The following is a 23457-nucleotide window of genomic DNA, read 5'->3' as shown; positions in this document are numbered from 1 at the left end:
AATGTGGCTTCATTTGTTTCAGAACTGTAACCTTGGCAAAGGTCGTAGATACAAACATGCTTCCTTTCTTCTGTTCGTTCACCTGGGAAATATACTGTAGGGTCATCATTTAAAGGATTAGTGCCACTCAGTATCACTGTCGTCTCTCGTTAACGCACCCTTTAGGTTGGTTTTAACTTGAATATAGAGTTTCAGTTTCAGAACCTCCTGTGTCTCTTCATTTCCTGTGTGTGTCCCTCTTCTGCTTTCTTTCTTTCTCTCATTCACACACACACACACACACACACACACACACACACACACACACACACACACGCTGGCTTCCATGTGCATTGATTCAATAACACTGTGGAGGCAGAATACATTACTGCGTCCCAAAAGCTAACACCTCTGAGACTGAGGAGGAAAACAATAAAAAATGTATGCTGCAGAGTGAAAAGGCAGACCTTCTAGTAAAAGGAGCTAAATAAAGTAAATATATAATGTGAAACAGTGTGAAGACACTAAAATGGTGTCGGAGTCAAAGGTGAGAGTAATTTCATCTTTTCAAATGCTTTCAACAAAGGCAGAATGGGCGGCGTGGTGTGAGGTGTGTATTCATTCATGCATGCATGCACACATATATACAGTATCTGTGTGAAGGTGAGAAAACAAAAGGCGACCCGCCGCATTTAAAGATACTTTCAGGAGGAAGCGCGCAGATCACCTGAGGCTCTTATCTCAACAACACCTCTGGACTCTGGGTGTGAGAGCTTTAATGTGCCTAAATAAATGGCAGCCTGCATCCTTCTGCTGGATTGAGCTTTAAGAGACAGACACCTCGGGAGGGAAGTGGGTATTCATTTCATAAAGTGTTTTTTTATGGCTCGGGCTATTTTTCCATCTATATTCTGTAGCATAAATGAAGCCCTGTAAGTTGCACTTAGATCAGCTGAAGCCGAGACATCCAAAAAGGCAGATGCTTGACATTAAATGCGGCTGAATGAGTTCCATTTCCTCTGACACGCAACAAGTACACGCTATTTGAAGCAGATGTGGGTTAAACGACATTTGAAAATTACTTTTCTTTTGGGGGGTTTCTGAGCTCTGAACATTTGTTCGCGATGTACGATGCTTCCAGGAAGATAAATGACAAATTAAGAGCTGTTTTCTGACATCACATGATCCAGAAGTCTTTATTTTAGCATTCAGTACAGACCACAATCAACCAACATTTTATTGTAATGTAATCACAAAAGCTATGAATTCCTGTATTTATTCAACAAATATATAAAGACAGAATTGATTCATTTGAAGTAAAAACAACAGTGATATTCAGGAAATCAGTAACAAAAAAAACTCATCATATACAACAGTAATGACAAAAAGACTTCCTGTTACCACTCTCAGTTTTCCTGGCTGATGATCAGCGCTGACGCTCTGATGCGAGAGTCTCTCTTCTCTCTGTTCTGTTTCAGCCTGCGGAGCACAGGGGCGCTGCTGCTCTCGCCTGCCCAGGGGACGTCTTCCGCTGCTGGGACACTCCGTGGACCTGGCTGAGCATCTGACCAAGAGATTACCTCAGATCAAGCACAAATCCAAAAAATGAGAACTGAAAGATGGGCGATAAAAGCTGACCACAGTGATATGATAAAGCACTTTGTTCTGATTATAAATATTGCAGAGGCAAAAATTCTCTCTGCGTGCAGATCAAATGTTGAGCCTGAAGTGATCTGATGGTTACTTTTCACTCCTTAGCTTTTCCTTTTAATATATTATAGTGTATCTGTAGGACTCTTTTTAGAAGTCATATGCCACAGTGCATCACTATAAGAAAAAAAACATGAAATTACCAGAAAAATGATAAAACAATGAAAATAAAATACAGGGATGACTGCATGTTATGACCTGGTAGGTCTTTCACATTAGTGGCCCAATGTATCCTCACACAATGGTTCATATAATAACTAACGAATTAGCACCCCACAATTACCGTCACTAGGTTACATATTTAATGTAAAGTTACATAGGTTAGGTTAAGGCAAGTAAAGTTACATAGGTTAGGTCTGGGAAAAGAAACATGGTTCAGCATCACTACGTTACGTACTTAACGTAAAGTAATGTGTTAGGTTTAGGAAAGTAAAGATACGTAGGTTAGGTTTAGGAAAGTAAAGTTATGAAAGTCAGGTTTAGGAAAAGAAACTTGGTTGGCTTCATCACATTATGTACTTAACATAAAGTTGCATACTTAACGTAAAGTTATATAGGTTAGGTTTAGGTTTAGGAAACTAATGTAGGTTAGGTTTAGGACAAGAACCTTTGTTGGGCATCATCACATTATGTACGTAACGTAAAGTTACGTACTTAACGTAAAGTTATATAGATTAGGTTTAGGAAACTAAAGTTACGTAGGTTAGGTTTAGGAAACTAATGTAGGTTAGGTTTAGGACAAGAAACTTTGTTGGGCATCATCACATTATGTACGTAACGTAAAGTTACGTACTTAACGTAAAGTTATATAGGTTAGGTTTAGGAAACTAAAGTTACGTAGGTCAGATTTAGGAAACTAATGTAGGTTAGGTTTAGGACAAGAAACTTTGTTGGGCATCATCACATTATGTACGTAACGTAAAGTTATGTACTTATCGTAAAGTTAAATAGTTTAGGTTTAGGACACTAAAGTTACGTAGGTTAGGTTCAGGCAAGTAAAGCATGTAGGTAACGTAAAGTTACGCACTTAAAGTAAAGATACATAGATTTAGTAAAGGTAAGTAAAGTTACGTAGGTAAGGTTCAGGAAAGTTACGTTTCATAGGTTAGGTTTAGGAGGGTAAAGTTACGTAGGTTAGCTTTAGGGAAGTAAGGTTATGTAAGCTAGGTTTAGGAAAAGAAACATGGTTTAGCATCATCAGTTTACATACTTACTGTAAAGTTATATACTTAACGTAAAGAAATGTAGGTTAGGTTTAGGAAACTTGAGTTACATATGTTAGGTTTAGGAAAAGAAACATGGTGATGATGTACCACATGGGTTATATACGAATTGTGGTGCATTACTTTTCATAGGTTTACGTACAAACAGTGCACGAGAGCAGCCTGAATGACCTCATAGTATTAAAGGAACACTCCAACATTTTAGAGCATCCACTCACTTTGTGTCAAACTGTCAATTTTGTGGTATACACCACCCTTTGAGAATCAAAACATGCTTTCAGACACCACACAAATGTCTTCATCTTGGACCTTATTAAAATATATCCCATGATTTCTAACCTTCCAATAGCTTCACGATTGAGACATTTTAGACATGATTGTCCCTGTGCTTCCCACTGGGTTCAAACACAGTCTAAAGGGAATCACTTTGGCCTTTAGTGCCTGTGTTTTGTTACACAAACTCATAAATGATATTTGACAACATATTAATAAACCTAATTTGGGTTTTGAAACTCTGAATCTATCCCTTGAGACATATGATTTACTAATTGAGGTGTGCTACACCATTTGTGGAGGTGCTGACACACAGGAGACCAGACAAATGCATAAAAAACAACAACAATATTAATCTAAACTCATTTAACAAAAGACAGAAATAAAAGACAGACACACTGTGGCATCATTCTGACCACAGAGGAGTGACAGGACAGCGTACCGTGTGTTTGGTCTTGGTTCTCCCCCATCACTCTCCTCCTCCTCTGGAGCACCTGCAGGAGCTCAGCCTCCCCAACATTTCGGCCAAATACCCGCCTGGACGGCAGTCTGCGGAGCTGCTGATGTTTCATGGTGTCCTGGTGTGTAGAACGGTTACAGATGTTTCAGTTGCCCTTTGTTACTCAAGGGTTTGTGCTCATGACACACAGTATGAGTTGAGGTACGTTACCAGCATTCCTTTCAACTCCACGATAGCTGATTTTCTGTTTTCACTCCTCTGGTCCTGCAAAAAGATTTGGAAATATTTTCGTGTCACAGCTGTTTTATAATAAATACAAAAAGGAACAAATGATGATAACTGACCTTCCATGCGCTGTCATCGTCCTGTGAGCAGAGAAGTCAGATCTTAGTCATCAGTTTATTATTTATCACTTTGGGTTTTATTCTTTTACAACTTCAACTGCTCATATAAAATCCTAAAATGTGAACACACATTATAATCAATGGGAAATGCAAATAAAGGAATTTTAAAAGTCTGTAAATACAATTTGTCCACCTGTATTTTCTTGATGGGCCTCAGGATGATGCCTTTCTTTATCCTCTCCATCATCTCATCCACCGCTTTTGTCTTCATGTCCAACATGGATGCTGCTTCTAAAAGATTAGAGATTGGATATGATATTTTAAACTGTTTTACACCTTTATGAACTACTGTGTTTTTGAAAAACCAGAGAGAATGTATCATAAGAATTCAGAGTAAATTATAAATTTGGGATAAATCTTGGCTTCGAGGTGAAAAGTATGTTTTATGTGACACTGCTGCAGTTGAATGAAAGTGTGACTCACTGTTTTGATCAGCCTTACTGGCACCTTCTTTTCTCCTGCTTCTCAGGAAATCGAGTGAACTTGGCACAGAGAGAGGAAGAGAACGAGGTCACAAGGGTCAAATGGTCACACTGCTTCATAACTTATGAAACACACAGTCGTTAGAGTGTAAAAAGCCTCTGATACAGGATTTGAAGATGTGAACCCAACACTGTCCACTGACACTCCCCATCGCCTGGCTTTAGTTAAACATACTTAGTGACAGCAGAGGTAGGTGGAAGTGGAGGAGGAGGTGGAGGAGGAGGAGGAGGAGGAGGAGGAGGAGGAGCGGGTGGAGGTGGAGCAGGAGTGGCTTTCTCCTCTGGTTCATTAGTTGCATCTTCACGTTTCAGTGAGCCTTGTAACTTCTTTACTACAAAGGAAGACAGTGAAACATTTCCTTTGATCATCAATATCGTGAGCTAAGAGAACATTCACCCTGGAAATATAAATTATATTGCTGCATGTTAAACACCTGTTCATTCAGAGAGAAAGAGACAAGCCTGAGAGTAGCCCTGAGACAAGGATTTTGCAAAATATCATTTCTTATGGGCAACAACAAGATGAATCATCCGGAAAGCATTTGACTACACAGCCTGCAGAAAACAAGTGGCAACCTCCTGGGCTGAAAAATGAAGCCCACACCAAAGATGATGATAAATAAACATGTTTACAAAAAATACTTTTGGTCTCTATAGCTATTTTCAACATTCATGACAACTGTGAGTTACAGGCTGTCTGGGTGGTGCCACTGTAGTCTATGAGTCAGCCCCACCCTCTCACACAGATATGAGTCACAGGTCTCTTCTCGGTCATATCTGGCCCAATACAGTAGTTGACTGAGTAGGTGACTCAAAACACACATTAAACACACATTAAACATGGCTTAATAGAGACAATTTCAAACACAAGCACACAAATCAGCTTCACTATAACTCGCAGCATTCACAGACAAACACTTGTCTTTATCTGGACACATTTTCCCCACAAATACAACATGCTAATGTTATTAGCACAAGCCTATGGCATTTTACATTGTATAAATTAGCCTAGCAGCAAGCAGACTTTTCCTCTACTCATATGAAGCCAGGGACAACAGCAACATTTAACAAAGGTAATGTTATAAAATTTGGCTCCATTACAACTCACAAGGTTCACTGACGAAACAACTGTCTTATACTAAACACGTTTTCCAAACAAATGTAACATGCTAATATTATTAGCACAAGTCTATGGCATTTTAGATTGTATAAATTAGTCTAGCGACGAGCAGAGGTTTTCTCTGCCCATATGAAGCCAGGATAAATCACACACAAGACTTAAAATGCTATTTTTGTGGAGGCTTTATTGTCTTCACCATTTATTATTTCTTATCTGTGAAATTAAAGTAAATAAAAGCTTTGTTTCCACTGAGGGAAATGGTTTCAGGTTACAGAAATACACAGGAGGTCTGCGTCACCGCAATGTGTAGTTACATTTCTGGGAGGTGCACGTCAGGCTACGGCGTAGGCTCTGTGTCAACGCTGCACCATAGGTACCTTTAGCGGTGGTATGAGATGCCATTTATTTGATGCTCTAAGCAACTGCCGTAGTATTAAGAGCGAGAAAGTCTGCACAGGGTGGGAAAGATGGGTCAAACGAACTCCAAACTTTAACTCAAGAGTCTGCTGTTTGTGTCCAGTGTGAAACCAAAAGTTGATCAAGCTACTTCAATCACAACATAGCATGCTAGTTTATGTAGCATACTATGCTACAGATGTATGTCATCTGACTTTACATTTCGTTAGAGTTAAAATTTACTTATTTTAAGCCAAACCATGATGTTTGTTTGTCTCAAACCTAAGCATGTACTTTTGTTGCCTGAACCTAAGGAAGTAAACCTAAAAAGGCTTTTTTGCTTGTTTTTTTTTTTTTTTTTTTTACAAATGTTGGAAGTTTGCTTTCTTTACTTTACTACTAACCAAACACACATTAGAAGTGACAATAGGTATTGAAACCCAACATCTGTGTTTTTAGGAGGGCTTGCAATGTGTTGCTTCATTTAGAGTTTTTGGGAGCCAACATAGACGGCAGTAGAAGAGACTCCACTTTGACTTCACCCACTGACCCTTTCCTGGTGCTACCATAAAGCATGTTTGCTAAGAAATGGTTTCTCCACAAGCAGCTACCTTCCTCCTGAAGCTGTGTGGCAGCGCTGTTAGCTTCAAACAGCTGCGTCTCCAAGGTTTTCCTCTCCTCCTCGCTCTTCTCCAGCTGTTCTCTAAGGTTCTGCAGCTCAGAGCGGACGCCGCTCTCTTCCACAGCACCCTGACTCTGTCTTACCTGAAGGAAACAGGGGACATGATGAAGAACATAAACAGACCATTTTACTGTAATTACACTCTTTTATCACATCTAAACACACCTGGTCCTGGTAACAGCGCTGTATGTCACACAGAGCCGTGCTGATGTTGGAGATTTGTTCCAGAGCCTGCTGCAGCTGCAGGCCAGTCTCTGAGCTCTGCATCAGTATCAGACTCTCCCTGTGGGCCGCCTTCTGCTGCACCAACATCTGACAAGACAAACCAAATTCACCTTTTGACACCTTGAACACTTCTTTATCATTATCTGCTTCTACGAAAATGGAAAAAGAAATCCATTAATGACAATGAGCCACAATTAGAGGGAAAATAAAGTGAGATCTGAGTGGCTGGCTGTTAATTTTCTCCCGCAGGAGGTTGTCACAATGCAGAGAAAGTGTTTTCAAAGCGAACAATGACTTGGAATTACTCATCGGCTCCGCTGAAGAACAGCAACAATGCAAAAAGGACGACTTGGCTGTGAGACAAAGCTTACTTTTCTCCGCATTATGATAAGTGGCTTCGAAGGAAAAATGAAAAACTTCAAGCTTTGCCTCGATTCGCTGAAAATTAGATTCTTTCTTCTGCAGTGAGACAAATAAACACACCGGCTACAGTTAATCACTGTGGTTCAGAGCTACTAAATGATCAGAGTGCTATAAACAAACATTTTGTTCTGTGGCATGAGCTTGTGTGATGTTTAGTATTATATATACAGGTAGAGATGTTGGTACTGATCAATTAGTTTACATCAGATATTGTAATTAATCCACAAAGGGAAAGTAGTTCGGCCTCCCGGCCTTTCCAAGTGGCATTTAAACAATTCAACCTTGGTATTTTTTTACCGACAAATCCCTGCATTTCTCAGTGGCATCTGTGGTACTGAACCAACACATCACAGTAGCCCTTTTTAGATAGGAATTGTGCAAATTTGCAGGAAAGCCCAATCAGTCTTTTTTCAGCATTGGCAGTATAAAAACAAAATGGGGGAGTGCGGCAAAATGCCACCTACCTACTTTTATTTATACAGAATGCACCTTTTTCGGGGCAATGGGGGGCGTGAGCAAGTCACAAAACGTGTAGCTCAGCGTGTGACGTAAACAGTGACGTGAAAGGGAAGCCACAGCTGGTCAGTCCTTCAGTGATTCTCTCGTAAGTCGTCCCGTTCTTCACCGTCCCCGTCAACTGACGGTTAACGGCCTCTTTGTATGTGAGGACAAGGAGGGCACGCAATTCCTTGTCTCCCCAGTTGCTCATCTTTACAGTGTCTGTCAGGTTTGCGTTTCCCTCTTGCTACTAACTGCTCGCTAATTCCTGCTATCAGTTGTTTCCTGTTTATCCACCACCAGTGTCTCACACGTGCGGCGTCATCAACAGCTCCTCCCGTTGCGGAAGGCCACCCCAGTCTTTTTAAACTAAAAGGGTTCCGCCAATATGACAACCCTAAGAGGGGGAACACTTGGCACCTCGGATCAACTCGCCAATCCGGCTCTATGTGTCTAAACGCTCACAGCTTGCCGGCCAAACGGACCAACATTCGCGGAAAATCTGGCAGTGTAAAAGGGGCTAATGTTTCCCAGCAGCGTATAAGCCCCTGAACCTAGATGTTGTTTACCAAAACATGGCAGCATTTACCCACATTGTTGTTGCACCAAACTTTGGTATTTTTTACCGACAGATTGCGGCATTTCCCAGCGGCATTTGAGCCATCGAACCTGGGTGTTTTTTACCAACACATGGCTGCATTTCCCTGCAGCGTTTGAGGAACTGAACCTGGATGTTTTTCACTGAACCAAACTCGCTTTTCCATTGGATCTTGTGCAAACAAACATGACTTTTTCCTAATCATAACCAAGCGGTGTTGTACAAAAACTACAAAATATTGTACAAATGTAACGTATCTGTGGTTTGCAGGAACATATAATACACAAAAAAAATTCTGGAGATTAGGTTGGAAAGACATGCACTTCATATTCAAGAAGATATAAATGTATCACCTAGCAACTAAATAAAAAACCTACATAATAAATAAAAGACCGAGTATGAAAACAGGAGCAATAAAAATTGTATTTCAAGTGCCTTCTTTAAAATTATCTATTTGTCAGAAACAGACAAACCTACAAGCCTTAAAAACCTGAAACTGTTGAATTGTGTGAAATAACACACAGTAAAAACCCCTTCATTCTCACAGACTATACAAAGTACATGACCTTAGTGTATTGTGGTAAAGTGGATCCATAAACTGTACCTCTCACAGACACTTTGTGAGAACAGGTGGGGTGATCAGAGAACAGGAAGTGAGAGTAAAGGTGGTTTTCATTTCTGTGTTTTTACGGCGAGGACAAAGTGAAGCAGCAGGTTTAGTGAGCTCTGTTTCAGCACACGGCAGCACGAGGCTCCGCGCTGCAAATTACACTGCTCTAATCTCGGGTCTCCCTTCAGCAGAGGGCAATTTTCACACAGCAATTAGCACAGTTATTTCATACATACAAACCCACAGACAGACACAACCACGCACGGCTGCACAAAGAGACAAAGACACACACAGACACAAAAAACCTTCAAATTGTTTCCTGTTTTGAGGCCCTGCGTCATTATACCACCATGCATCACAGAGGAGAGGTGTGAATGGTTGGTGTTTTCAAAACACATGAAAACAGACAAATAGTAGTGCATACAAGAGGCATTCAGCGCAGGGGGGTCTTTTACCATGAATTGAGAGTAAAGGGAGGGGATTGTATGAACAGTTGGGGGTCCTTTTCACAGGTAAGGACCCCTGCGAGGCAGCCCATTGTGCGCCTGTCCGGTAAATGGAGGACGCTGCGCACAAAGGCGACAATTGCTATATGCTCGGCAAAACATAAAGGTGTCAGGCAAAGACAGGTTGTGCTTAAAGACCACTATTCTCCTTCAGCGGCAGTGATGACCACTAATTATGGGGAAGGGAGGGGCTAAATGGGAAGGGAACGGAACAGAGAGACGTTTTCGAAAGAAAGAGCCTTCATTATGGGAGCAGCTGGGGCAGCAAAAACTGTGTTGTGTGTGTGTGTGTGTGTGTGTGTGTGTGTGTGTGTGTGTGTGTGTGTGTGTTTGGGTATGTGGATTTTAAGTGAATTGGTTTTTTTACGGCTTGTGTACGAGTGGGTGTCTGCTTTTGTCTTGTGTGTGTGTGTGAACGCCTCGCCTCGAACAGAGAGTCTGGATTAGACCAAAGTGTCATCGGTGTGAAAACAGAGAATGGAGACCCCTTCTCCTGTCCAGCCATATCAGCTGACAGCGGATGTGTGTGTGTGTGTGTGTGTGTGTGTGTGTCCCACCCCTTCTGTCCGAGTGTCCGTCTGTTCGCCGTGGCCGCCAGCAGGTCAACACTCTGACACTCCTGCGCCCTTCCTGTGGCACGACCTGTCACCCTCAGTATCTATAGGTGTGAATGTACGACAAAATGTTTTGCGCGCCGTGCAGACAACATACACACACACACACACGCATGACACACGCTCACACCTGGTGGGCGAAGACTTCAGCATGCTGCCGGAGGCCCTGCTCCAGCTCCAGCTTCTGAGACATTTCTGTGAACTCCTCGGTGACAAGCTGGGACACTAGGCACGTACACACAGAAAACACACACACACACACACACACACACACACACACACAAAATTAAGTGGCATTTAGGCATTCATGATGTTTTTGAATGAGTAAATGAAACGTACTAAAATGATGCACTGCTTAATAAATCAGTCAATCTGTGGAAAATGAATCAAATTTGTCTATTAATTAATCACTTTAAGTTATTTATGAAGCCATTTATGCACTCGTTCAGGTCTCTCAGTTATGAGGATTTGCTTTTTTTCTGTTTTATATAAATCTCCACGTTACTGGCATGGCAGCAGAAACCTCAGAGACAGCTATCTCAACACCTCAGCAGATAAAGCCAAAACTGTGTGTGGCTAGAAATCACTACAAGTAACAGGAAATGTGGTGTTTTTTGTAATTTGGACAAACCTTTAAATACTTTTAGGTTTTCGACTGTTGGAAACACAGAAAGACTATTTTTGTGACGTTTTCTAGACTAAATGATTTATATCTACTGATTTATTATTTAACATCAGCCTCATTATATTCTGAAAAATATTGATAGACTCATCAGCAATGAAAAAAATTATCAGTTGCAGTGCAAATGTAATGAGTGCGACTCACCCCGTTTCATCTTATTCATGGTCTTGCTCTGTTTGCTCATTTTCCTCAGTAAGGCCTCTTTCTCCTCGACCTCCAGAACTAGCTGGGAAAACAAATCAGGTGATAAGACTCCAGGAACGAACACACACACACACACACACACACACACACACACACACACACACACACACCTTTTAACAATTCATTTATGTCCACATAAAAAGAACTTGTACAAGGACACAAATATTGAAGGTGTTGCCAGGGGTATAGGCAGCTGTGTCTATGGCGCCTGTCACTGATACAGCACAGCACTTTGCAAGCCGTTTAGCCCTCTTTTTGCGCATCCTGCATTGTTGAAGCCCTTTTATGACCAACCTGTGAACATGTCCTGGGCTGCCAAATACAAAAAGTCTGCATCTATAACCCAGCTCTGAGAGGGTATTAAGAAGTGGTAGGGATTTAATGAATAATTTAAAACCGCAGGCTACCCCTAAAAACAAACACCTCTTTGGACTCTTCATTAACCACGTCAACATCTGGTGTACTGGCAGACAGATGTGAAAGGCACCTGGGTTACTATTAGAGATGAAACACCGAAGGTTTGACACAGGAATGTTTGTACAATCTCACTGAAGGTGTTAAAGGTTTGATATTTGTTAAAAGGTCCAATACTCTGTCATTCCTTTGTAGGCACAGCAGCTATTCAAGATGTGTGACAGTGTTTCAGTGATCTGCTCTGTGGTGTGATGTAAACAACCACATACACACACACACACACACACACACACTCACTGATATACCTGCTCTCTGAGTTGGGCTCGCTCTTTTGTCAGATCCTCCACTTGTTGCTCCAGCTGCAGCTTCTCAGCCAGCAGACCGTCCACTGACGCCTGCAGCTCTGACACACACACACACACACACACACACACACAAACAGGTTTATGACACGTAATAGACGTCGACAACAAGCATTGAATTCCCAAAATTAATCCACTTCCTTAATTTGAGTCCAGTTTGCCTATGATGCTGATCTGATGAGGCATGATTTTAGAGCACCGAAAAATGTTGAGGAAAAACATGTTTCATATTTTAAATGTTTCCATTAAAGGTTTACACTGGTAACACAGTGTGACTAAATCCCTTTATAAATATAATACGACTTAACTGCAATTAATTAGCTTGGTTCTTTGACTAATTGGCTGAATGGGTGATGTTTTTTCTTTATTATCAGGTACAAAAGAAGATAAAGTGCCTCTTATTTTTTATTGCTTCATACGTTTGTTCTTATATATAGTCCTAACTGTTACTGGTAGTTTTCGACTTCTATCAGACAGACAATATAAAACGCCACTTATCCCCCTAATTCTAAATTCACACCACGAGCACTGTTGTCTAACCTGCGATCTTGGCTTGATTCTGCAGCAGCATCATCTCCTCATCGCCGTCCTCACCGAGATTGACCACGTCCTCGCCGTTAACCACGGGGTCAGCCTCTGGGTCAAAGGTCATGGCAGCCAAGTTTTCAGGCAGCTCGGGGATGAGCGGCATCAGCATCTGGCTCGTCCTCTTTAAGGCTTTGTTCTCTTTGGTCACCTAGGCAACAGGGGAGACAACCAGTGAGCCTGGAGGTTTGTGAGAGTTTAATTTTAATCTGTTGGTATGAAAACGAAAAAGGTTAGAGTGAAGCCGTTTCTTACTCGAGTCTCTTGACACGAAAAGACATAAAGAGGTAGAGGAATGAAAAGAGACATAGGGAGGGGCAGGGGGACAAGAGAAGAAAGGAAACAACACAAAATAAAGGACATAGGAAAGTAAAGGAAGCAAAGAAAAGATCATGGCAAATGACAGGAAAGTAAAGTAATGACAAGGAAATGAAAGGAAAAAGAAAGGGCATCGTTTAGGAAATGGCAGGAAAGGGCACAGGTAAAGAAAAGAACAGGATAAAGGAACGGAAAGGACATATTATGGAAGGAAAGGAAAGGAAAGGAAAGGAAAGGAAAGGAAAGGAAAGGAAAGGAAAGGACATATGGAATGAAAGGGAAAGAAAGGGAAAAGGAGAGGACATAGGGAAGGTAATGGCAGGACAGGGCACAGGGAAACAAAGGAAAGGAAAGGAAAAGAAAGGACACAAGGAAGGAAAGGACACAGGGAAGGAATTGGCAGAAAAGAGGAAAGGAAAGGAAAGGAAAGGAAAGGAAAGGAAAGGAAAGGACACAAGAAAGGAAAGGACACAGGGAAGGAAATGGCAGAAAAGAGGAGAGGAAAGGAAAGGAAAGGAAAGGAAAGGAAAGGAAAGGAAAGGAAAGGACACAAGGAAGAAAAGGACACAGGGAAGGAAATGGCAGAAAAGAGGAGAGGAGAGCAAAGGAAAGGAAAGGAAAGGACAAAAAATAGCATAGGAAAAAGGGGGCAAGAAAGAGCACAGGAAAGGAAAAGAAATGAAAAGAAAGGAAAAGACACAAGGCAGGAAAGGAAAGGGGACATAAAAGGATATAACATGGAAACAGAAAGGACTAACACTGTTAAGGAGACATACTCTGACAGCCAGCGCCTCAGCACTCTCCCTGCAGGAGCGCTCAATCTGGAACTGCATCTCCAGTACATTTATCTCTTTCAGGAGCTGAGAGGAGGCTGGAGATGAGAGGAGGGGAGCTGTTAGTCGTGGCCATGATGAACTACATCACACTAAATCAACCTGAAACTTTGTTTTATCCTCCATTCATTCCCTTTGCCCTGGAGACTTTATTGTCCATATAAATGTGTATCTGAGTGTGAAGCATACTGGGATAGTCTCCACCCCCATTATGGTCCTGAGTGAGGACAACTAGGTAAAGAAAAGGAATAAATGATTCTCACCTTCCTCCAGTTCAGACAGTCTCTGATTGGCTTCATCCCTCTGCATTTCCAGGATCTCATACTAACAATCAAACATAAAAAAGCCAAACATGAGAAAGACATCACAACAAATTGATGTATTTGATTTTTTCACATTTTATTCTATTATGAGACAGTTGTGGTGCTGAAATTGTCCTTGTTGATATGATCAAATTTTGTTTTAGCACTTTTTTAATTCTGCAATTTTCTGTTTTTTCATTTTAGATGTTTTATTTTAAAATGTGAGCTGTGAAAACAAAATAATGTTTTCTCTGATCAAACATTTTTATTCAGAGAAAGCCTCTCCAAACTGAGCGACATCTCTGTTTTGTTACCAAGTCATTAAACTTTCTGCAAGGTAACAATACATCTGCTTGTGCTTCCTCCCATGATGTTTGTGTTCGTTGCACATCAGAAAGCAACATTAATTAACCAGTAATTTACCGCCTGTCACTGACAGTAATACCTGAATGTCTCCCTCATTTTCGGAAGATAAACTGCTCTCTCCTTCAGACACTGTGGGGAAAAGAAAATCATCTTATCGTCACACAACAGACAGACTGTCAGAGAACAGGGAGGGCGAGATAATAAAAAGATCCTCGCATCCTGTCAATGTGACAGCAAGAGGAACTTCACGAGGCCGTCTGGAGGGGGGTTCAGAGAGAAATACAGGAAGTGAAATCACAGGGGGATCCTAAAATCGTGTTTCACTTTCTGCGGCCTCTGACTAACAGGAGCTTCCACCTGATACTTCTCTTTGTTCAATGAACTGAGAGTTTTGAGTTGTCGAAGCAGCAGTTTCACATTTTGGGAAATCTGCTTTCTTGCTGAGTTAGATGAGAACACTGATACCATATCCATATGCCGCCAGGCTGTTTCCAGGCCATGTCCAGGATAAACCCCATAATCTTTACACTTCACACTGTTTTTGTGCGGATTTACAGCCCAATCACCAGAAGATGTTGAAAAACCATGGATACATTTCATACATATTATACCAATGTTTCTGAAATTCTGAAATGACGCTGAGCTGACTTGTTCATCAGAAGTTGGAGGGAGTGGTGGATGGCCACTGCAGACAATTGATTGATACCAACAAACAACAAAAACAGTTGTTTATTAGTGACACACTGGCGGCATTTTCAGCTCTGACTGTGCCACCAAAAGCATCTGTATTGTGGCAAGACATCAGCAGTATTTCCAAGCGTGATTGTGCCACAAGAGCAGTTGTTTTTTAGCTAGACTTCATCAGCATTTCCAGGCGTGATTGTGCCTCCAAATCCGGTTGATTTTTCAGCGAGACATCAGCAGCATTTCCAGCTGTGATCATGCAACAAAAGTGGTTGTTTTTTAGTGAGACATCAGTGACATTTCTAGCTATGATTGTGCCACCAAAAAAGTGTTTTTTGTGTCTAAATATAACCATGTTATCCACAGCATTGTATAGATGTTAGGTTTCAACATATCGCTGCATAACAATGTACAATTATTACATAGCTGTGGTTTGCAGACATGTGCAGTACCAACATTTGGTGACTGGGTTGGGATTCAACAAACAAGATGTTATTTATTGAGCTTTACAGGTGCTGTGTGAGTCATTATTTACCTTCATTCATAGCCGAGCTCACTGTTTCCCCCGTTTCCAGTAACTGTGCTAAGCTACGAGACAGATATAAGAGTGGCAAAGATCTTTTATTAACAAGAAGATAAAGGTGTGAATTTCCCAAAATGTAAAACTGTTGCTTTACTTATAAAGATTGAGCTAGCAGGCATTTAGCCCAGCTTAGCATGAAGGCTAGAAACAGGGAAACAGCTAGCCTGGCTCTGCCCAAAGGAAACAAAATACACCTACCAGCACCTCTAAAACTTAGGCTGAGTTAAATCAATTTGTAGTTTTTACGTGGGGTTATGTGTAAGAATATTTCTTGGAAGGTGAAGTAATTGTCCTGCATGTAAACCCCAGTCTTTATGCTAAGTGCAGCTAACCAGCTGATGGCTACATATTTAATATAAACAAGTGGGAGAGGCATTTCCCCCCAAAATAGTTACCTTTTGTTTTAACTGTAATGAAGCAGTAATTTGTTCCAGCTGAAATTTTACTCAAACACTGTTTTGGGTTTAAATGTTGTAAATCAAAGAGTGACTTATATGAGATTGTAAGAATGTCCCTTAAAAAAACCATGAAAGGCTGATCTTGAACTTTTTCATTCACTGAAACCCCAATATTCACAAAATACTGAGTTAAAAACTTCTTCTGAACTAAAACCCCCTTGAGTCCACAATAAAAACACACACCTTATTTAGATATGGAGAAATCTGCAAGGGTCATCATTTGACTAAATCCACATTACCAAGTCTTACCTGCCACTGCACTCTCCTCACCTTGCACCCACATCCTGCTGTCTGCACCTTCTCTTTGCACCTTGGTACAATAAACTAAATTAAGCTGCACAAACAAAACCTGCTTTCTGTCTGAGCAGCAGTCGTCTTATTTCGAGGAAGCAAGTGGGAATTTGTGTTTAAACCCTCCCCCACTGCCTCGATTTCAAAAGAGGAACATTTTCCTTACACAGACCTTAGGACAATCTTAATCAGCACAGTCTAAGGAACTGTACTTTACTTGTCAGAGGAGGGGGGTGGCTGGGGTCTGACCTTTTAGTTTTATTTACTTCGCCAAGCAGTGTGGAAACACCATGGAGGAAGTGATCACCAAAACAAACAGATAATTTCTGAAGCAAAGATTTATTCGCCCATAATGTGTTCAAGGACTGTCAGAAATGAGAAAATCTGACCATTACTTCTGTTTTCACAGTTTCTTGCTGTGGTAAATGGTGTCATTTTAGTCATTATTTGAAGAAATTGTTCCTTTCACACCCACTTGTGGGTTTAAGAGTTCCCCCTAAGTCAAATCAAAAACATAACTCCTCCTTAGTGCTTAAAAAATTATTTGAAGTGCCTTACCTGTTTTGCACCACCTCACTCCCTCTTATAAATACTGAACAGTCCCTTATGTGGATTTATAGCCTAATAAGAGAGTTTTTATTTATTTTTTATAACTAAAAGTTGTAATTGTTGAGTAGATCTTGATACTATTTGTTGAATTGTTGCTTCTGATGATACAATGAAGTTAGAGGACGAGGTGTTTGAACCTTTCCCCCCTTTCAATTCAGCGAAAAGAGGAAAATGTAGCCTTTGTCCACGCATGTGGTCTCAAAGGGATGACACTGTCTCTTTACAGCAAGATCAGTGTCACTCAAGCAGCCGGAGCAAAGGCAAAGCTGCTTTTAATCCCTTTATTAGCATCTGTGCTCAGAGTTCATGACCTCTGAAACATCAGACCTGCCATGGGAACCACATTCAGAGTGATAAATCAGGAGATGACGGTGGCAGTGATGATGCTGATGATACACATTCCTCCACTATGAATAATTAAAAAGTTTAACTTAGTGTTTTATTTATTTATTCACCTGCCTTCCAGGAGTTTACTTCTATGAGTACCCAGTGAGTTTGATCAGGGTTAAGTGCTACGAGCGGGTGATTTAGCTGGCTTGGTGCTTTGATCCACACAGGATGAACAAGAGGTCAAATGGAGAGCAGTATCTTAAATGATAGGATTTTTACATATAATTTTTACTGTCAACAAATCCCCTGAAAAAAAAGTGCTTGCCCATTGGTTCCTGCATATGGTGTAATATTTAGAAATAGCTCACAAGTGTAATTTCATGTTTGAAACAGGCTCAGTAATTTCCCAAAGCAGCTGGGCACTGTAGCTTTTTTTAAACATAACTCAGACTGGAGGAAATGGTGCATTTGTTGGGGACTATTTTCAGCTGTGGATTAATACTCATTTGGCTCTCTAGGAAGTGTTTACAGCAGTAGGACTGTATCAGTGCTAGTGTTTAGGGATGCACCGAATATTCGGTAACCGAATATATTCGGCCGAATATTGCAAAAAAAACCACACATTCGGTATTCGGTGGAATAAGTTAAAAGCAAGGCCAAATAATAGTGGCGTGTTTTGATAACGCAATCAAACAGCGTGCCGTGACGGGCGGAGTAAAATGAGTGTGTGGTGATCTGTCTGTCACCGCACTCGCATTTGCGACTAAAAATAGTTTTGAGCGAGCAAAATAGGCTTAAATCGTTCAGCACGCTGGGCGAGCAGCCTACAGATTTCAACCAGCAGCAGAAACGAAAGGCGAATCCCACCGATTGTGGGTTGAACAGGGGTCACAGACACAGACAGAAATGTATTCCTGTCAAATACAGCGGCCATCAGCTTACCGGCGACGGAGAAGTCGGCTCCAATAATATCCTCTTCTTGGCGTCATGACTGCCCAGAAGTACCTGAACAGCCGAGCCAGCCGAACACAGGTATGTGATGTGTCAGAGGAGAAACGAGTCATTCACGGCCCACAGACCTCATCGCACTTTAGGGACTGTTCTTTACTTATGAAGGGACTGTCAGGGGAGGAGGGTGGCTGGTTGATTCTTATTTTATTTATTTATTTTATTTTGATCCCCCCTATGTTAATCACTTATTGATGCTGTTTTTGAAGTATGAATAAGTCAGTAAGTAATTTATTCCATTGAAATATCATTGATGTATTATAGAAAAGTGATTTATCTTTTTATAAATGACAAAAGGCACATCTGCCTCATTTTCGCTGTGGTATTCTGATACTACTCAGAACCATGATATTTTCATTGGTATCGCACAGTGGGTCCCAATTTTGGTACCGTGACAACACTAATCTGGAGGGGATTCATCTGCAAAAACTAATGAAAAACTAAACAACGATATTCGGTATTTGGTACTCGGTATTCGGCCAAGCGTAGGGATGGGTCACGATTTTCGAATTTCGAATAGTCGTTTTATTTTTGAAAAACTGATTTTTTAATGCGACTATTACTATTCGCCGTCTTATCCCCCCCCCCTTTATTTGACATGCAATTCAGCTCCTAACCGCACGAGGGCAGTATAGGATTGCTACAGCAGTGTGAGATGGGCTACCAGCTAGTTTGATGCTCTTCTACAAACAGGAGAAACATGCAGAGACTACTACTCCGCGAGGAATGTCCGCAGTCATTCGGGCTTTCATAGTCGAGCGCACTTCCGCGTTGTAGTTTCCTGTAAAAATGCCCGTGAAAAATCTCCACAATGTGAAAAATACATTATTCGAAAAATTGTCGAATAGTTGCGATGATTTTTGAATAGTGTTTTTGCTTGTGCTGCCCATCCCTAGCCAAGCGTTTAATATTATTCGGCTTCGGCCACAAATTTTAATTTCGGTGCATCCCTACTAATGGTTGTTGTAATAAACAAACATGTCATGAATGAACATGTGCACATGGTGGTTTGGGTTATCTCTCTAAAAGTCAGAAGTTGAAACACGCTAATGTTTAATAGCAGCCTTGAATAGCTGCTTTTTAACTTTCTAATCTAAATGAAGAATACTGATACTGGCTGTAGGATTTTGTTTGAAAAATAGGAAATCTAAAATAATAATAAATCTAAAATAACAAAAAAGCCCTCATTCGAAATCACCTTCTCCGTGCACATGGACGGCCCGCTCAGCTGAAGGATAAAAAGCCGCTGTGACGTCCTTGTGATTTAATGAGTCTTTTCTCTCTCAGTGTGTTGCTCTCTTTACAGGCACCACCTGAGCACCAAAACCTCCTCCAGCCTGTCACCCCGACCTTTACTAATGATTCTTCACCATGTTAATAAAGGTGAAATTGTCACTTAACATTAGCCGTTGTCTGGTGTTTCTTGCAGCGGGCGACATTGTCAGAAAACTCCGTCCTCATTAAAACTGGGTCATTAAATCCTGATTAAATAGAGACAGGTTGGAAAGCTAGCAGCATTTATTTATGACGCACACAAAGACTTCACAAGGCTGGCACTGGGTTTCAGTGAACCTTTGGCCTTTATGACACTTCAGTTTTGTTTCTTTTTTTTTTTTTTAAAAATAAATGTCATGCATGTCTGTCAAACAAAAATGTGCACAACGGTTGGAGATACAAACTCCAGAACATTTTGAGAAATGCAATATAATAGAATCTTCTCTGTAAGGTATTATTTTTTTTGACATCATGGCATGTACATGCTTTAAAAAATTAATATTGCCTCAGTATCATCTTATAATACAGTCATTTTCTTCTTTAAAATGTAAATGGCCAAAAAACAAGCACAAATATTGTCAGCAAGACCGACACTGACATCATGAGCTAACTATTTTTCTCCTTCTGGGGTATTTAGCCTGTTGGAAGTTCACAACCTACAACTAAAAACAACTGACAACTCTTTACGGTGTAACTCTTCCTGTGTAGCATGTTCATGCAGTATATAAACATCTTAATAAATAGTTTTTAACATACTGTAAATAGATTAAAATAAAGAACAAATATGGATTCAGTATTTCACACCAGAATTGAGAGTTAACTCAATGAATAAAATATGAAAAATTCAAATATTTAAGATGGGGCAGGGGGACCTAAACTCTTGACTGTTTCTAAAATCTTGGCCACGGTCCTGGTTGTCAGTAGCCTGTGACTTTTGTTTGACAAAGTTGTAGAAGTGTAAAATATATATTTTATATGACATGTATGATAGCCTATTAAGGCTATTAAAGCCTGTTAAAGTCAGATTCAGCATTTCCCACTGGAATTTATATTTCTAACTGTGGAATAAAAAATTAAAACATCTGAATCTCAATGCTTTAGATCTTCACAGTGGGGAAATAATACAGACAATTGAATCAAACAGTTAATTTAATTGGTAAAATACAAAAATACAAACATGTACGCCTTAATTAATAAATTCATATATACATACATATATATATATAGAGAGAGAGAGAGAGAGAGAGAGAGAGAGAGGTGATGGTCAGCAGCTTGTGATTCTCATTTGAAAATGTTTTAAATATATATTTTTATTTAAAATGTGAACCTCTTACCTCCATTATTGACTTGAGGAGGTATTTCTTTATTTTACTTTGTGCATATTCATGAATTCATAAGGTAGAAATAATCTTATTTGTTTACAGCATGTGTTCAACAGCCTACACGTGCTGAGGGCATAGTGACAAATATCTATTTCAAGCTGCAACAATCAAATTACAGTCAAATGTTAAGGGTACTCCTTAAAAATAGAAACCTCAGATAGTTATTTCAATACACAAACACACCACTTTCAGTTCGAAATCTCTGTGTACAGTGCATATTTGTTCATCATGTCACTATTGTGACCATTCATGAGCGTTTTCTACACATGGTACTTCCTCAAAAGGTTATTGTCAGAAGTGGGATTCGAACCCACGCCTCCAGGGGAGACTGCGACCTGAACGCAGCGCCTTAGACCGCTCGGCCATCCTGACATGTCGCTCTAAGGCTACATGCAGAGTATTTGAACACACACATTATCTCCGTGAAAAATATAGTTTTGCATGATAGTCGAAATATCAATCACTGGTAACTTCATGGTTAAACCAGCAGCGTCTAGATTGAGAGTGCACCAGTACTCCGACCTTTAAGGTAAACGCATTGAAACGGCCCCGAGCGAGCTGACGATCAGGGTTACACACTTTAATCTCTAATTTCCTCAGTTTACAAAGTGTTACGGTATCCAAGCTTTGCTTAAACCATTAAATCTTAATTCTACGTGATGTGAGCAAGCCTTAAACAGTTTATCAAACTGCGTTGAACTTAGCCAAGTTACCGCGAGAACACACGTAACCACTTCCGTTTTCAAAATAAAATGTTAACACAAATTATATATCAAATACATAACGGCACTAAGTGCACTGTGAGTGTTCTGAACTGCTTATGGAACAAACAGGTTTTATTCACAACGAAAACTACACAGTAAATGTAGTTTGTGATGTATGAGTCAGAATATGAACTAAATTCAGATGATAGATATTATTTTGAAGCTTAAAGGCACCATGACAAGCTAGCAACCAGTGGTCCTCACTTACATAGTGACCTTGACTTAGCATGACGCAGCTAACAATGAGTATTAACCGTTAAACTTTAATGTGAATATGCTAAACGTCCTCAGCTCGCCTACATTCCCCTTAATTTAACCGTTGTATTAAATGTACTGAAACTATGGGCACCAAAGATTCTTTATTCACATTTACCGGTACACACATTGACAGGGAAACAGTTTTCAAGAAACACCTACAGTTAACAAGACAAGACAGATGTGACAAATGGTAACTCCCTACCTTTACAACGGTCCCAACGCCGGAATGTGTCCATTCCTCCATTTTTTATATTCCCTTACTCTGTAAGACTAAAAAATAATGAAAAGGGAGTTCATAAAATTCATCCAAATAGTGAATATCGTTGTGTAAAGTCCATCGCTAGCTGTGTATGCTAATGCTAGCTTCGTTCACCTAACGTACTGCAGTTCAACCATCAACGTTCTGCCGTCTTCCGGCACGCGCCCTGTTGTTGGGTTGGCTTGTTTTTTACACCTTGTCGGCTGCAACGGAAAATGGTGCTATCAGCTCTTCTGTGTAGTTTTCACTCCGGGACAGCCCTTATAATACAAGAAGCGCTCCCAATTCACAATGGGAACGCTCTGTAGTTAATCTTCGCGGCCACCGTACTGCTTACTTTAAAGGCCTGTTTCTCAAAGTTATGGCTCAGTGACCGCCCACAGCTGTTTTTATTATACACCTATGGTGACAGCACAGCCATGACTGGCAGTTAATATGTATTTTTTCTGGTCATTTACAGTATACCCACCTATCAGCCAAAAAGCCAAGGACAGTACACCCACTTCATCCTTCTGAACGGACAACAGATGCGGTCATCCCACATCCAAGTGAGACAAAAAAGCCTATTATACATATTTTTTAAAGCACCTAAAATTTCAAAAAAGGAAGCCATTTCAAGGCACAAATGTGGTACTTTTAGTTTAGAAAAATTTCTAAACTTGATATAGTATAACTGCTGGATTTTCAGTCTGCATGTAGTCCGAGCTTTCCTGACCTGAAATGTATTAGTTGTTTTCAGGAGTTATTTATTTATTTATACATTTATTTTTCCCAGCAACCTGAAATAGAAAAATATCCCTCACATTTTAATTCAATTTAATTTAATTTAAGTTTATTGTATTTAAGTTCATTGTATTTTATTTTATTTTATTTTATTTACAGGGACTATGTTTTACTCATCTTGTGAATACATCTGATTAAACTTATTTCCATATACTGTAAGTGCTTGGTATTTTATATGGTGTCAACGTCTTATTTTGAAAACCGGAAGTAGTCGTAAATCCTTGCGCTAGCTTTGTCAAGTCCGAAGCAATGTCACATAGTGTATTGTGGGCCTATGTGGCGTGTTTTTAATAAAGATTTCAGATGTCATCTTCAGGTATTCACTTGCCTTTCCCAAGCTATAAAATTATAGAATAATAGTTCGCTCTGGGCAATTACCATAAAGGTCAGAATACGGTGTTGTCCAAATTTTGGGACCATAACATGCAAACTCCACACAAAAGGGCCCCAAGCTCGGTTCAAACCACAACCCATTTACTGTGAGGCTGACTTAGACAGTGTAAT

General features: G+C 40.3%; 1 protein-coding gene and 1 non-coding gene across 4 annotated transcripts; both read right to left on the bottom strand.

Moving 5' to 3' along the window:
- Positions 1-1164: 1164 nt before the first annotated feature.
- On the bottom strand, positions 1165-22298 carry shtn2 (shootin 2). 3 transcript variants are annotated; one of them, XM_049569078.1, is made up of 17 exons: positions 22114-22298; positions 14349-14398; positions 13865-13925; positions 13545-13639; positions 12406-12601; positions 11809-11906; positions 11030-11111; positions 10334-10428; positions 6895-7041; positions 6659-6812; positions 4707-4863; positions 4473-4531; positions 4183-4280; positions 3990-4010; positions 3856-3909; positions 3628-3763; positions 1165-1543 (listed from the first exon to the last, which is right to left on the bottom strand). In XM_049569078.1, exons 1-17 carry the CDS (start codon positions 22145-22147, stop codon positions 1386-1388), a joined length of 1695 nt encoding a protein of 564 aa, XP_049425035.1. In that variant the 5' UTR covers positions 22148-22298; the 3' UTR covers positions 1165-1385. The 3 variants fall into 3 exon arrangements, with proteins under 3 accessions (XP_049425035.1, XP_049425034.1, XP_049425036.1); XM_049569077.1 differs by lacking the exon at positions 22114-22298 and adding an exon at positions 16244-16381; XM_049569079.1 differs by lacking the exons at positions 14349-14398; positions 22114-22298 and adding an exon at positions 16244-16378.
- Positions 21179-21261, bottom strand: trnal-cag (transfer RNA leucine (anticodon CAG)). Its single transcript has one exon. It is a non-coding gene; the product is annotated as a tRNA-Leu (tRNA).
- Positions 22299-23457: the final 1159 nt, after the last annotated feature.

Source organism: Epinephelus fuscoguttatus, linkage group LG23, assembly GCF_011397635.1.
Source record: "Epinephelus fuscoguttatus linkage group LG23, E.fuscoguttatus.final_Chr_v1".
Classification (NCBI taxonomy): domain Eukaryota; kingdom Metazoa; phylum Chordata; class Actinopteri; order Perciformes; family Serranidae; genus Epinephelus; species Epinephelus fuscoguttatus.
Note: the sequence above shows the minus strand (reverse complement) of the source record. Positions and strands in the feature narration are given on the sequence as shown.

What these genes read in the sequence shown, in the direction of transcription:
- shtn2 (XM_049569078.1), bottom strand. Translation starts at nt 22,147, where the DNA reads ATGGACACATTCCGGCGTTGGGACCGTTGTAAAG. An exon ending in CATGAATAAGATGAAACGGG is followed by an intron (nt 10,429 to 11,029) that starts GTGAGTCGCACT and finishes GTACGTGCCTAG; the next exon opens with TGTCCCAGCTTGTCACCGAG. An exon ending in CAGTAAGGCTGATCAAAACA is followed by an intron (nt 4,281 to 4,472) that starts GTGAGTCACACT and finishes CTAATCTTTTAG; the next exon opens with AAGCAGCATCCATGTTGGAC.